General features: G+C 43.2%; 1 protein-coding gene across 5 annotated transcripts in view; it reads right to left on the bottom strand.

The window, feature by feature from the left end:
* The window catches only part of LOC144495034 (uncharacterized), a 166,769-nt gene that overhangs the window by 104,065 nt on the left and 45,882 nt on the right, over positions 1 to 16,822 (bottom strand). For all 5 annotated transcript variants that reach the window (XM_078214844.1, XM_078214846.1, XM_078214841.1 and 2 more), the window contains exon 5: positions 12,559 to 12,728. In XM_078214844.1, the coding sequence (XP_078070970.1) occupies positions 12,559 to 12,728 (170 nt within the window). The remainder of the gene's footprint in view (positions 1 to 12,558; positions 12,729 to 16,822) is intronic.

Below are 16,822 nucleotides of genomic sequence, written 5' to 3'. Positions count from 1 at the left end.
TGTTCCTTCTTTTCCGATGAAAGTTCATTGACCAGAAATGCTACCTCTGTTTCTCTCTACAGACGCTGCCTGACCTGCTGGGTATTTCCAGCATTTTTTGTTTTCATGCCACGATTTGAAATTGAAGATTGGGTTTACATCAAACTGCCAAATCGTGACCACAAACTTGCATCATCTCCATCAGGACCAAAGCTGACCAAGTGATTTCTCAATACCAATGCTTTTCTGAACACGAAATGGAATGCCTCACAGCACAGACCGGGATATTTCGAGAACAGTGATTATGAGGCTACATTTTCCAATGAGCAATTGTGAAATTGATATCTCAAAGACTATTTCTGCATTTAAGAGTTCAGCTTGCCTATTTTCTCGAAGAAATGACTTGTTGTACATTTATTTGTTGTTTAGAATTGCCTAAATTAAAATAAGGTTAAAATATGGATTTCCAAGGCACTGTTTGGTGCTTGGTAGGGTGTGTCTGGTCTCTGTTATGTATGATTAGTTAAGCCTTGGTTGTGGTGACTCAAGGGAAAAAAGAACTGGAGGCAAGCATCTATAAGTCTGAGAGCAGACATTCAAACATGAATAAAACCCTTGCACATACATAACCTGGGGTATATCATCTCTGCAAATGTCCGAGGCATGAAACACCACCATGGTAATGAGGTTTCAAATCCGAAAGATGCATGGCTTGGAGGGGACCCTCCAATACTTGATTATTTTTTCCAGTGGAGAACAGGGAACTGAAGAATTGTTCTTTTGATATATTTAAGATTCTAAGGGTAATCCACAAACTGAACCTTGACCAGTTCTCCCACCCTGATTCAACTCTCCCGGTCTGCTCTTCTCGTGTTACTGAGTAAGAAAAGAAACTTAACCACAAGACATAAAAACTCTTCAGTCCTATCATTGTGGTTTACAGAATTAATTACATAACGCTAATTATACTGACAAGACCTGATTCAAGTTAATTGCACACCTCACCTAAGACATGAAATTGCTGAGCCTTGAATCCTGACACTAAATTTAGCAATACAAAAGGTTGCTGCTTTATAGTCTACATACCTTGCTAAAATTAGCAAAACGAGGAAAATACATTTGTTGAAGTTTTACATTTAAAATGCCTGGAGTAAAATCATTATGATCAAACAGATACATTCATGCTTACATACTTGTTCTATGGCCAAAGCCTAGGGTATGACAGGGTTGTGGTTTTGTTACTTATAACTAGTAATCCAAAGGTACAGACAAATGATCCACAGTGTACAAATTCAACTACCACTGTCGCAGCTTGAGAATTTGAATTCAGCTTTAAGCTTAAGTTTATTTATTAGTGTCACAAGTAGGCTTACATTAACACTGCAATGGAATTACTGTGAAAATCCCCCAGTCGCCACACTCCGGCGCCTGTTCGGGTACACTGAGGGAGAATTTAGCATGGCCAAGGCACTTAACCAAAAGAACATCAAGAGAAGAAGTTGCAGCAGTAAACTGATAATAAAGCTGTTGGAAGTGTGATTAAAAAACAACCCCACCTGGTTCACTAATGTGATTTTAAGAGTAGGAAACCACTGTCCTTCCATAGCCTGGCTCTTAACTGTTCTCTGAAATAGCCTAGGAAGCCAGCTAATTGTAGGGTAGGCGATGGCCTGGTGGTATTATTGCTAGATGATTAATCTAGAAACTCAGCTGATATTCTGGGGACTTGGGTTCGAATCCCGCCACGGCAGATGGTGAAATTTGAACACAATAAAAAATATCTGGAATTAAGAATCTACTGATGACCATGAAACCATTGCTGATTGTCAGAAAAACCCATCTAGGTCACTAATGCCCTTTAGGGAAGGAAATCTGCCGTCCCTTACCTGGTCTGGCCTACATGTGACTCCAGAACCACAGCCATGTGATTGACTCACAACTGCCCTCCAAGGGTAACTAGGGATGGGCAATAAATGTTGGCCAGCCAACGATGCCCATGTCCCACGAATGAATAAAAAACAAAATTAAAAATTGTGTTAAACCACTAAGGAAGAAGCCCAGCACCATGGTTGAATGTTTGACAAAAAGTGAGGAAAAACAGCTTTACTTTGATGTACATAGCACTGTAGTTAGTAATAGAAATTCTATCACTAACGCAACCCTTTGTCTTTGGTCGAATGTAAACATTAAAAATTCAGCAACTGTGGTAAATAATATCCAACAACTCTACAAGAAAAACAATTGGTCTCCAGGCTACACATGTCATGGCTTTCCACTTAGCTGAAAAATAATGATTCTACTATGACCTTAGGCACTAGATGGCACTAAATGTTCAGTCAGCTCAGGCTTATGATGACAGTTGTGTACAGAAAGGTTAGAGCTCAATTTTATGCCACCCTAAAATAGAACACATACAGATTTTACATTTAACTCTATCAGAATCTCCTTTGCGTCCGGCACAATATTTGGTCACACTCCTGATTTGCGTTAAAACATCAGCCAAAGGCTTGGTTCACTATGGAGTTATTAACACAGCGAGCGTGTGCATTCAAATTAACAGATTAAAATGTCTCACGCTGTAGGAAACTCAATTTAACTGAAGGGGCAATTTCCTGAGATATGGAGAATTTAAATCCATTGACGCAGCCACAAACAAGTCAGTCACTAATAGTTGGAGTTTCAGCAACAAACCCAAACTGAATGAGATTATCTGACTGACTTTGTCTTGATAGTGGGCAAATTTGAGAGAAGGGGACACAATTTTAAAATCAGAGCCAAGCCATTGGCAAGTTCGGAACACTTCCTCCATGCAATGTGATAGAAACGTGGAACTCTTTCCTTAAAAGGGGGCAGATGCTGACTCATGGTGGCACAGTGGTTAGCACTGCTGCCTCACAGCGCCAGGGACACGGGTTCAATTCCTGGCTTGGGTCACTGTCTGTGTTGAGTTTGCACATTCTCCCCGTGTCTGTGTGGGTTTCCTCCGGGTGCTCCGGTTTCCCCCCACAGTCCAAAAGATGTGCAGGTTAGGTGGATTGGCCATGCTAAATTGCCCCTTAATGTCAGGGGGACTAGCTAGGGTAAATACATGGGGTTATGGGGATAGGGCCTGGGTGGGATTGTGGGTCGGTGTAGACTTGACGGGCCGAATGGACTCCTTCTGCACTATAGGATTCTATGATCCTATTAAATCTGAGATTTATAGATTTTTACCAAGTAAAGGTAGTAAGGGATACGAAACCACGGCGAGTGGATGAAATTGCGATACAGTTCAGACATGATGTCATTGACTGGCAGAACAAACATGAGGGGCTGAATAGCCTCCTCTTGTTCCTATGACCAGAATTTTATGTTGCTCAGATGGGCAGCAGAACTACCTGAAAGCGCGCAAAATCATGCAAGAAGTATGTGTCCCGATACCATCCTGCCCTCACGCGATATTTTGGTCGGAGGGCTTAATTAAGCAACTGACTGGGATATCAGGTTGCCCATCTGTTTTTATGGTTGGCGAACGGGCCTTTATGTTTAAGCTGCAACCTCGATCCAGGGTGGGATGAAAGTCGGTACTCAAATAAATGATCAAATGTTTCTGGGGACTGAGATTTGTGTATGATTGAGCTGCCTGGACATTTGTGGCATAGTGTTTCCATCAATATTTATTCTTGACAAGTCAGCAGCTCCCTCAGACAGCGGCTTTCCTTCTGAGGGAGCATGTTGGAAGCACTAGCCCATACCTATCGCCAGCCTTTCACGGAACGTGCAACCTGCTGGATGGCTGTTAATTGGCCAGCCAACATGATATCGCATTAACGCAATCTCGGGCTGGAACGGGTTTCACATACCATTTGCCAACATCGTGGGACGAAGGGCCTGTTCATGTGCTGTGCCATTCTATGTTCTATGCCACTTACCTGCCCATTTGACCATCTCATCTACATCTTCCTGTAGCCCCAGACACTCACTGTTAACCACCCATCCAATCTTTGTGTCATCCGCAAATTTACTAATCCTCACCCCATATAGTCATCTACGTTGTTTATATGAATGACAAATAATAGGTGACCCAGCATACATCCCTGTGGTACGCCACTGGACCCTGGCTTCCAGTCACTAAAGTAGTCTTCTGTCATCATCCTCTGTCTCCTACAACTAAGCCAATTTTGAAGCTACCTTATCAATTTACACTGTATCCCATATGCATTTGCCTTTGTTATATGTCTCCCATGTGAGATCTAGTCAAAGGCTTTGCTGAAATCCATATAAACTTCATCAACTGCACTATCAACTACACACCTGGTCACCTCCTCAAAAAATTAAATCAAATTTGTTAGGCATGACCTCCTTCTGACAAAACCATGCTGACTATCCCTGATCAAACATTGCCTCCCCAAGTAGAGATTCATTTTCTCCTTCAGAATTTCCATCCAATTGTTTCCCTACAATGATGTGAGACTCAATGGACCGTATTCCTTGGCTTATCTGTTCAACCCTTCTTAAAAAGCAGAATCACAATAGCAACCTTCTCCATGGCCAAAGAGGAATTGAAAATTTGGGTCAGAGCCCCTGCAATCTCCTTCCTTGCCTCCCACAGCAGCCCGGGACACAATTCATCCGGACCTGGAGATTTGTCTTCTTTCAAGCCTATCAACACTATTATTATTCAGTCATGGGACATGGGTGTTGCTGGATGGCCAGCATTTATTGCCCATCCCTAGTTGCCCTTAGAGGGCAATTGGAAGTCAACCACGTTGCTGTGGCTCTGGAGTAGACCAGGTAAAGATGGCAGATTTCCTTCCCTGAAGGACATCAGTGAACCAGATAGTTTTTTCCTGACAATCAACAATGGCTTCATGGTCATCAGTAGATTCTTAATTCTAGATATGTTTTATTGAATTCAAATTTTACCATCTGCCGTGACGAGATTCAAACCCGGGTCCCCAGAACATGAGCTATGTTTCTGGATTAATAGTGTAGTGATAATACTACTAGGCCACTGGCTTCCAATTCCTTTGTCCACTTTTAAGCCGTCCTAATGGAGAGCCTTATGTCTAAGCTTTATGTTAGCAGAGAGCTTCCAATAAATTATTTATTCAATACTGGCATGCAAGAATCCAGAGACATTTGCTGACAAGTTGAATCACCTGATTTTGGACAATACTTCACCAATATCTTCAGATCATGAAGTTAGCTGCATCAGGAAAGTGAGCACTCCTGACGCAACAATCATTTGTTTTCAAAATAAATACAAACTGTATGAACAATTTATGTCATGGCAGAATTCAACTCTATTATAATCTAGCATCACGAGTGATTCCTAAAAATACTCCAGAAGTTTTTATGGATTTTGAAAAATCATTAAAATGTGCTTTGCCCCTCCAGATATTCTTACTGGCATCATTCCAAAACTTAGTAGTAACTGTAAACTTTTACAAAGCTTTGTTACTTATCAAATTATTAGAAGAGCTGCATAGCTTAAGTTGACATGCTTGTTGGTGGAATCACTAATTTTACCACTAATCTGCCAAACACAAGGATATAATCGAGTGAAGCCATTTGCAGCCTGACCCCATTCCTGAAGCAGCACGTTGTACAATGCCAGATGCAAAAGGCTCACAATCACATCTGTCACACCAGCTGAACTGCAAACGTGTTGGGTGTCGTTGGCAGCAGTTGTGCTTGGAATCAATTTAGTTGTAAAAAGAATAAAATGAAAATGAAGTGCTGCGGATTATGTTGAAAAGGCATATTGTGCCATATTGCTTAATTTTACCATTTTTGTTCCAATTCTATCACTCAAGAGCTATCAGGTTAGAATAGTCGAGGTATTCATAATCCACGAAGACGGGTTTAGAAAGAGCTGCATTTCTATAACACCTTTCACAACCGCAGGACATTCCAATAACTTCACAGCCAATTTAGTAGTTTTGAACTGGTGTCACTGGTTTTATTCAGGGAATGTGGCAGCCAAATTGTGTATGCCAAGCTTCCAAATAATAATGAAATAAATGACCAGATAATCCGTTTTACATATTAATTGAGGGATTAAATATTGACCAGGACAACATGGGAATGTCTCTGCTCCGTTTTGAAGAGTGCTGTAAGTTCTTTTATATCCACCTCAGAAAGGGAGACCTCAAGTTAATGTAAGAAGTCTCACAACACCAAGTTAAAGTCCAACAGGTTTATTTGGAATCACGAGCTTTTGGAGCACTGCTCCTTCATCAGGTGAGTGAAGGGGTAGGTGTGGAGAGGTACCTACGTCTCCACTTACCTGATGAAGGAGCAGCACTCCGAAAGCTCGTGATTCCAAATGAGCCCGTTGGACTTTAACCTGGTGGTGTGAGACTTCTTACTGTGCCCAGTCCAATGCCGGCATCTCCGCATCAGTTGAATGTGCCACCTGAAAGGTGGCACCTCTGACAGTGCAGCACTCCCTCAGTAGTACAGTGAAGTGCTAACCTAGATTATGTTCTCAAGTTCTGGAATGGAAATTAAAAGTAAAATCTTTGCACAAGCAAGTGTGCTAACAACTAATTCAGGGTTGACACTTATCACTGCTAAAAACAGCATTTTCAAGACAAAGTTATAAAATTCAAGGGAAACAAAGACCTATGTTAATATGCACTAAAGGAGCAAGTGGAATATATTTAACCTACATGGTGCTATAAGCAGGTTGCACCACATGCCTAGCAGTGCCATCGGTGGAGAAAGTATCGACAATAGTGCTGGAATATTTGATACTGGAAATTTGCAACACGGCCAATTTAGTCATATCAATGTACAGAGCTTGAACTTGAATTGGCAGAAAAAGACAATCTTTATTTCTGGTATTTACCCTTTTCACCCTGTGTGCATCCTAATTCTAAACTGAATGGGCAGGATTTTATGGCCCCGCTTGGGCGTGACCGGAAAATTCCGCCCGAGGTCAACGGAGATTTCCGTTGTCGGACCCTCGTCCGCGCCAATTCCGTGGTGGGCAAGAGTTCGGGCCAATGTAAACTTTGTAAGCAGAGGAGACAAAACAAGGAGAATATTTTAAACTTATAGTTTTATATATGAGCTGAGTACACAACAGTTAAAGTAGGATATATAATATTTAGATAGAGTAAACAAATAGAAAGATTGGGCATTCGACTTGGGCGTACTCCTGCTCAAACAGTGGTGAACTATTAAGAACATAAGAACATAAGAAATAGGAGCAGGAGTAGGCCATCTAGCCCCTCGAGCCTGCCCCGCCATTCAATAAGATCATGGCTGATCTGACGTGGATCAGTACCACTTACCCGCCTGATCCCCATAACCCTTAATTCCCTTACCGATCAGGAATCCATCCATCCGCGCTTTAAACATATTCAGCGAGGTAGCCTCCACCACCTCAGTGGGCAAGAGAATTCCAGAGATTCACCACCCTCTGGGAGAAGAAGTTCCTCCTCAACTCTGTCTTAAACCGACCCCCCTTTATTTTGAGGCTGTGTCCTCTAGTTTTAACTTCCTTACTAAGTGGAAAGAATCTCTCCGCCTCCACCCTATCCAGCCCCCGCATTATCTTATAAGTCTCCATAAGATCCCCCCTCATCCTTCTAAACTCCAACGAGTACAAACCCAATCTCCTCAGCCTCTCCTCATAATCCAAACCCCTCATCTCCGGTATCAACCTGGTGAACCTTCTCTGCACTCCCTCCAATGCCAATATATCCTTCCTCATATAAGGGGACCAATACTGCACACAGTATTCCAGCTGCGGCCTCACCAATGCCCTGTACAGGTGCATCAAGACATCCCTGCTTTTATATTCTATCCCCTTCGCAATATAGGCCAACATCCCATTTGCCTTCTTGATCACCTGTTGTACCTGCAGACTGGGCTTTTGCGTCTCATGCACAAGGACCCCCAGGTCCCTTTGCACGGTAGCATGTTTTAATTTGTTTCCATTGAGATAGTAATCCCATTTGTTATTATTTCCTCCAAAGTGTATAACCTCGCATTTCTCAACGTTATACTCCATTTGCCATATCCTCGCCCACTCACTCAGCCTGTCCAAATCTCTCTGCAGATCTTCTCCGTCCTCCACACGATTCACTTTTCCACTTATCTTTGTGTCGTCTGCAAACTTCGTTACCCTACACTCCGTCCCCTCCTCCAGATCATCTATATAAATGGTAAATAGTTGCGGCCCGAGTACCGATCCCTGCGGCACGCCACTAGTTACCTTCCTCCAACCGGAAAAACACCCATTTATTCCGACTCTTTGCTTCCTGTCGGATAGCCAGTCCCCAATCCACTTTAACACACTACCCCCAACTCCGTGTGCCCTAATCTTCTTCAGTAGCCTTTTATGGGGCACCTTATCAAACGCCTTTTGGAAATCCAAAAACACCGCATCCACCGGTTTTCCTCCATCAACCGCCCTAGTCACATCTTCATAAAAATCCAACATGTTCGTCAAGCACGACTTTCCCCTCATGAATCCATGCTGCGTCTGATTGATCGAACCATTTCTATCCAGATGCCCTGCTATCTCCTCTTTAATAATGGATTCCAGCATTTTCCCTACTACAGACGTTAAGCTGACCGGCCTATAGTTACCCGCCTTTTGTCTCCTTCCTTTTTTAAACAGCGGCGTAACATTAGCCGTTTTCCAATCAACCGGCACTACCCCAGAATGCAACGAGTTTTGATAAATAATCACTAACGCATCGCTATTACCTCTGACATTTCTTTCAATACCCTGGGATGCATTCCATCCGGACCCGGGGACTTATCCACCTTCAGTCCCATTAGTCTACCCAGCACTGCCTCTCTGGTAACATTAATTGTATTAAGTATTTCTCCTGCTGCCAACCCTCTATCGTTAATATTTGGCAAACTATTTGTGTCCTCCACCGTGAAGACCGACACAAAAAACTTATTTAAAGACTCAGCCATATCCTCATTTCCCACTATTAACTCCCCCCTCTCGTCCTCCAAGGGTCCAACATTCACTCTAGCCACTCTATTCCTTTTTATATATTTATAAAAACTTTTACTATCATTTTTTATATTAATTGCTAGCCTAGCTTCATAGTCTATCCTTCCTTTCTTTATCGCTTTCTTAGTCTCTCTTTGTTGTTTCTTAAATTTTTCCCAATCACTTGTTTCTCCACTATTTTTGGCCACTCTGTACGCAGCTGTTTTTATTTTAATACTCTCCTTTATTTCCTTCGTTATCCACGGCTGGTTCTCCCTTTTCTTACAATCCTTGTTTTTTGCTGGAATATATTTTTGCTGAGAACTGAAAAGGATCTCCTTAAAAATCCTCCACTGTTCCTCAGCTATCCTACCTGCCAGCCTGCTCTCCCAGTCTACCTTAGCCAATTCATCCCTCATCCTATCATATTTCCCTCTGTTCAAACAGAGGACACTGGTTTGGGACCAAACTTTCTCCTCTTCCATCTGAATCAGAAATCCGACCATATTGTGGTCACTAGACCCAAGAGGGTCCTTCACAATAAGATCCTTAATTCTACCTACCTCGTTACACAATACCAGATCCAAAATAGCTCGTTCCCTCGTCGGTTCCGTAACATGCTGTTCAAGGAAACTATCCCGACAGCATTCTAAGAACTCTTCCTCCATTCCACCCTTACCGACTTGAGTCTGCCAGTCAATGTGCATGTTGAAGTCCCCCATGATTATTGCCGTTCCGTTTTTACACGCATCCCTTATCTGCTTGTTTATAGCCCTCCCTACCTCAACATTATTATTTGGGGGCCTATATACCACACCTACTAGTGTCTTTCTCCCTCTACTATTCCTCATCTCTACCCATAATGATTCCACGTTTTGTTCCTCAGAGCCTATGTCATCCCTCAGTACTACCCTGATATTATCTCTTATTAATAGCGGAAGAATAGGTTGAAACTCATATACATCCAAAGATGTGTAGGTTAGGGGAATTAGCAGAGTAATTAGCGGGGTAAATATGTGGGGTTACAGAGATAAGATGCTCTGTCGGTGCAGACTTGATGGGCCAAATGGCCTCCTTCAGCACTGTAGGGATTCTATGATTAGATCCTGGTCAAGCATCCATATTGGCTAGTTGGAGACAGAGCACATGACTGCCCAAACTCGGTCAATGATGTAGGAAAGGGTGAGGAGGTGGAAGTCGGAGATCCTTGGCCCGGACTTTCATCCTTGGGGCAGATAGAGGAGGTCAGGAAGGTTCCCAGCTCGGCCCATCCGCCTCGGGAGGAAATGCCACAAAGGTGGGATCTTCATTGCCGAGGGAGGGGTGCGGGCTGGACCAGGGCCAGCCAACTCAAGAAAACATTTGGAAGCAGCCACTGGGTCTGTTTAAAATGCCCGCTCAGTAAAATTAAAACAAAAACACAAAGGCCCTCCAGCCATCACCTTTCACACCCTTTCACTCTCCAAACGCTTCCATGGACCATCTAATCACACCTCATGTACCCCCATTCACTCCCAATTGCCCCTCGTGCAATAATACTGGCAAATCGTGAACTGGTGGATCTGTATGTAGGGGTCTGAAAAAAAAGGATAAATGAAAGAAAAATGAAAAGAGTGTGTTTTCTTGAAATATGAGTAAATTTAATGAAAAAGACATTTACCATTGTTCTTTGTTTTCTTGTGAGTTTCAATATCCTGTTTACTGGGCCAAATACCGTGAACCGATACTGTTTGTTTGAGTGATGTAAACTAAGCCAATCCTTTTTCTCGAGAGCTGCACTTTAAGCCAATCAGATTACTTAGGGGGAGGGAAAAAGAAAACGGCGGGAAACAGAGGAAGCTGCAGTGGGGAGACACACGTGGGGAAGAGGAGCTGTTTCCATGCGGTAAAAACCCAGTTTTAACGTCAAGGCAAATAATATTTGTAGACTAACATACTTCACAGTATGGGCACAAATATTACTGTGCAGTTAAAGCTCGTGTTTGTCGCAGTTTAGTAACTCGTTTTTTTCCAGTTTGAAGTGAAAGGCAGCAAGGTTTAGTCCTGTTTGTTATTTTCATTACTGTTGAGAAAAAGTGTAAAGCGCATCATCTTGTACTCTCAAGCGTGGACGTTTCTGCTAGAAACTGCCGGTGAGGGACAGTCAGCTATAAACGCCGGGCGTAGTTTTCACTGAGAAGACGGAGAGAACGAGGATTAGCTGAAGCTAACTTGCTAAGTAGCACTGCCGAGGAGGACAGACTTCAGCGCACTGGACCTGCGGCACTACACGGACAGCTTGCTGCATTTTATTTTCCTGCTGCATCATCTTCCCGCTCGCAGACCCTTCTGGACTGTGTGTATCGTGGTTGCGTGAGTAACTGGAGACGATACTATCAGACACTGAATGGTATCAGCAGTGAGTGGTTGAGGGCGTGTTTTCTTCATATGTGCACCAACGTATGGGCCCCAACGTTTATAAATCCAAGCGCTTGGTAATATTTCTCAGGGTTGAAACTGTTTAATTGAAAAATCTTTAGTTTGGGACTCTTTACCTGTTTTATGAGATGCAACAATGCAAGAAAATAAATTTATTTTTGTTATTCCTTTTGCATGGTTGTCCTGAGCCTTTTCTTATTATAAGGTTTACATACTTACCCTTTTAGGAGGCACCGCGCTATTATTAACAGGTTATTACTCTAGATTGCAACTGCATACACTAATCCTTTTCATTCACGCCTGTACTGACATTTATTGGTAAATAGGAAATTTAGCCTAGCTCAACACCAACCGCTAAGAACTCAGGATCCTGTTAATTGAACATTTACATAGTAGCCCCTTATAACATCAAGCACATCCCAGGTACAGCTTTACTCAACTCAGCTGGTCAGAGCATATAGTTGTCAGCAGGGGGGTTACATGTAATCATGGGTGAAGAGGTAGATAGAGAATCTGTACATGAGCATTCCTCTTTCACTCACACAACAGACAACTGGCGAACCTGGAAAGACAAGAACCATTTCCTGGTGAACGTCCACAGCAGCATGACCTTCAGCCATCTTATCAGGAATGGTTGCTGACTCTGAAACAGTTTCTGACCCGAGGTCATACCATAAACGATCATGATTTTGGTGTCTGCAAACAACTCTTCCATTTTGCAGTCTCACGACTCAAAATGCTGGACCACTTTGGTTTAAAATGATTCCCGGTTACCGTCTCCGGTTACTACCAAAGGTCCTGATAAATTTCGTTCATGACTTACGAATAACCACGGGGCAGAACGACCACTCTTGACCCCTACAGTACGTATCCATCCTGCACACGTAACTCATCCCACTTCAATGAAAACCGGAGCACCCGGAGGAAACCCACGCAGGCACGGGGAGAACGTGCAAACTCCGCACAGACAGTGACCCAAGCCAGGAATCGAACCCGGGTCCCTCGCATTGTGAGGCAGCAGTGCTAACCACTGTGCCACCGTGCCGCCCCCAAAGGCTTCCAAAAACACCCTGCCCTCAAAATGCCATGTAGCACCAGGAACACTCAATTTTCCTTTTACAAGTTCTGCAGCATCCCAAGAGACAACTGAAGTTACATTCACACATCGAAGATATTTAGATCGATATCTAAAATAGACAGTTTTCCGTACTTACCCGTACATCTGCATGACAAAACCTGGGCTGCAATATCCACACTGACTTCCATTGTAATCAGCCAGCCTCTGTTGTATTGGATGTAAACCTTTCTTTACAGACCCCAGTGCCTCTACTGTTATCACTTGGTGGTTCTTCAACGACAGGAGAGACCCAATCGGAAACAAACACTGCAAAATTCAAACATAAAAGCCTTTAGCTATGACAAGATTGAACATTTATTTTTCATTATTATGCTGCTGTATATAATAGAAACAAAACATCCAGACCAGAATCAGGTGTGAAAGCTCTCAAAGTGGTATTTCGTTCAACCCAATCTGGAGATTTGTTGAATTTGGTATCACTGAGACAACGGATGAGCACTGAGGCTAATTAATTTCAGCATCGATCGCTTGATAGTAATAAAAATAATGGGAATACTCTGTTAAGAGAGAAACAGAATTAACATTTCAGGTCCATGACATATCATTGGTACTCAACTTTTTGACTAAAGGTCATTGTTCTGCAAAAGTTATCTCCTTTTCTCTCTCCGCAGATGCTGCCAGATCTGCTGAATATTCCCAGCATTTTCTGTTTCTATTTCAGTTTTCCAGCATCCACGGTATTTTGCTTTTCTATCAGTAGTAAGCCACTAGTCTTCTCCACCCAATCATAGAATCCCCAGGGTGTAGAAAGAGGCCATTCGGCCCATCGAGCCTGCACCGATAACAATCCCACCCAGGCCCTAGCCCCGTGACCGCACGTATTCACCCTGCTAATCTCCCTTTGATTTAGCATGGCCAATCAATTTAACCTGCAAATCTTTGGGCTGTGGGAGGCAACCGGATTAAAGCAATAACATGCCTTAACCCAACACCTCAGAAGGGCAGGCATGTCATTTTGGGTAATTTGACCATAACCTCCATACGACTTTTCCGCAACACATGTCATTTTCTGCACATTCAGCAAATTACACAATCATTTAGGGAATTGGCTTGCGAGAATCACTGACCCCTTATTGTGCTGGAGTTGAATGAGCATACACAATTAAATCACAAGATCACCGGGGAATCATGCATCCTTCGGAATAGGTATTTCACACTTATTGGGCACGGTAATTGCAACAGCAAGTACCTCGGATGAGGTTACCCCGAGTTGCGGTTTGGTTACCAAGAGTTACCATTTAAACAACCGGCAAAACGAGGCAGAAAGCAAAACCAAGAGGATGTTGGCACAAAAGGGGCATTGTTTTCGAAATATTCCATTTTTTAAAATGAGTTGCGTGCTCGCCCTGCAACGAAGAAATGGCCAGTAGATGGCACTGTGGAAACATTTTACACACAAAGGAGGAAAATGCTCCCAGTACTTTAAATATATGATGTTATTCAGCGGTTCACAATAGTGACTTGATTATTCCAGATTAAAAAGTGTCAGTCAGCAAAAGTCTAAAAATCAACCAGCGGTATTTATGCACTAAATATAGGATTACATATTGGTATTATTGGGGAATCTGTCACATTTAGAATAGAGACTGCTTCAGGTACAAATTAATGTGCACACTATTACATTATGTATTTATCCACTACCCAGCGTGCTGCTGATTATCCATCAACACAACTTTGATCCATGACAGAAAATTGGGCCAATAAGTGGGAACTCCCCCTGCTCATCGCCAATGACACTCCACCATCAGATCTCAGGAGGAGATTCGGAGTGACACAATAGCAGCAATTTAAAACTTTCCTTTATCCATGTATTAAGTTCTGCCCTGCTGGGAGGACAGTAACCTAGCTGTGGAGTTTGAGAACGGATATTCCCCGCAGCCAGGTTCATAGGCAGTCCTGAGGCAACTGCTCATTTGTAAAGCCCGTGTTGACACTGCTTCAGCCGGGCACAAACGGAGTTCAAGGATAAGCAGGGCTGAAAACAAATTCTGGTTACAACCATTCAAAACTAAAGGGCGCTGACATCTTGGCTGTGATTAAACTTGCCCTTTTCCAGAGGAAGAGACAGCAATGTAATTTTATTTTGCTGCTCTGGTTGATCTCAAATAGTAAAAATTTGTCCCAAACTGATTTTTACAGCATGCATCATAGAATCCCTACAGTGCAGAAGGAGGCCATTTGGCCCATCCCGTCTGCCCCGGCCACAATCCCACCCAGCCCCTATCTCCGTAGTCCCATGTATTTACAGTGCTAGTGCCCCTGACACTAAGGAGCATTTTACCATGGCCAATCCACCTAACCCGCACATCTTTGGATATGGGAGGAATGCGGAGCACCCGGAGGAAACTCACACAGACACGGGGAGAATGTGCAAACTCCACACAGACAGTGACCCAAGCCAGGAATCGTGAGGCAGCACTGCTAACCACTGGGCCACCGTGCCGTGTATGATCACGCCAGCACAGTGAAATGGAAACTGAAACCAATTTTGTACAGACTTCAGTAACTACATGAATTTTCAACAGTGCCTCTTGTGAATGCAGGGAATTTTTCAGTTTTTGATTCTTTTATATCATGAAGAGATTGGGTGGAAGGTGACTGGAGTGATGGAATGTAGGTGGGTTGGTTGAGAAAATGGCCGCTCTCATCTCCTGGAGTGGGTACACCTGCAAAGGTCAGAAAGTGATGACATTTTTAAAGTTTAAAGTTTATTCATTAGTGTCAGAAATAGGCTTAACACTGCAATGAAATTACTGTGAAAATCCCCTAGTCGCCACACTCCGGCACCTGTTCAGGAACACGGAGTGAGAATTTAGCATAGCCAATGCACCTAACCTGCACATCTTTCAGACTGTGGGAGGAAACCGGAGCACCCGGAGGAAACCCACACAGACACGGGGAGAATGTGCAGACTCTGCACAGACAGTGACCCAAGCCGGGAATTGAACCCAGGTCCCTGGCGCTGTGAGGCAGCAGTGCTAACTACTAATTCTTTCGGCCTGGTTTGCCTGCCCCAGTTAAAGCATTTGAAACACTAATCGAATTAGTCGCACTCCCCAACTTTCCCTCCCATAGCTGTGCAATTTTCTCCCCTTCATACATTTTCAATTCTTTTTGAAAGTTACCGTTGAATCTGTTTTGACCTTCAATGCACTCCAAATCAAAAATCTCCTTATCTCACCTCCAGTTCTTTTGCCAATGATCTTAAATCTGTGTACTCTTGTTACTGATCCTTCAGCAATTTAAGCTGATGTACTCTATCGAAACTTTTCAACAATGATGTTAATGGTGATGTAAGGGAGGCAATGGTATTGTCGCTGGACTCGCAATCAAGCGACCCAGGATAATGCTCTGGGGGCCCGGGTTCAAATCCCACCACGGCAGATGGTGAAATCTGAATTCAATAAAAAATCTGGAATTAAAAGTCCAATGATGACCATGAAACCATTGTCGATTGTCGGGAAAATTCATCTGGTTCACTAATGTCCTTTAGGGAAGGAAATCTGTCACCCTTACCTGGTCTGGTCTACATGTGACTCCAAGCCCACAGCAATGTGGTTGACTCTTAAAATGCCCTCAGGGATGGGCAATAAATGCTGGCCCAGCCAGCGACGCCCACATCCCATGAATGAATTAATTGGAAAAAGTAAACACTACATAGAGTCATAGAGGTTTACAGCATCAAAACAGGCCCTTCGGCCCAACTTGTCCATGCCGCCTTTTTTTTAAAAATCCCTAAGCTAATCCCAATTGCCTGCATTTGGCCCATATCCCCCTATACCCATCGTACCCATGTAACTGTCTAAATGCTTTTTAAAAGACAAAATTGTACCCGCCTCTACTACTACCTCTGGCAGCTTGTTCCAGACACTCACCACCCTCTGTGTAAAGAAATTGCCCCTCTGGACACTTTTGAATCTCTCCCCTCTCACCTTAAACCTATGCCCTCTAGTTTTAGACTCCCCTACCTTTGGGAAAAGATATTGACTATCTAGCTGATCTGTGCCCTCATTATTTTATAGACCTCTATAAGATCACCCCTCAGCCTCCTACGCTCCAGAGAAAAAAGTCCCATTCTATCCAGCCTCTCCTTATAACTCAAACCATCAAGTCCCGGTAGCATCCTAGTAAATCTTTTCTGCACTCTTTCTAGTTTAATAATATCCTTTCTATAATAGGGTAACCAGAAAAGTACACAGTATTCCAAGTGTGGCCTTACCAATGTCTTGTACAACTTCAACAAGACATCCCAACTCCTGTATTTAATGTTCTGACCGATGAAACCAAGCATGCGAATGCCTTCTTCACCACTCTGTCCACCTGTGACTCCACTTTCAAGG

The sequence above is a fragment of the Mustelus asterias genome, chromosome 6 (genome assembly GCF_964213995.1).
Source record: "Mustelus asterias chromosome 6, sMusAst1.hap1.1, whole genome shotgun sequence".
NCBI lineage: Eukaryota > Metazoa > Chordata > Chondrichthyes > Carcharhiniformes > Triakidae > Mustelus > Mustelus asterias.
The sequence above is the reverse complement of the archived record's forward strand: the minus strand, read 5'-3'. Positions and strand labels throughout refer to the sequence as shown.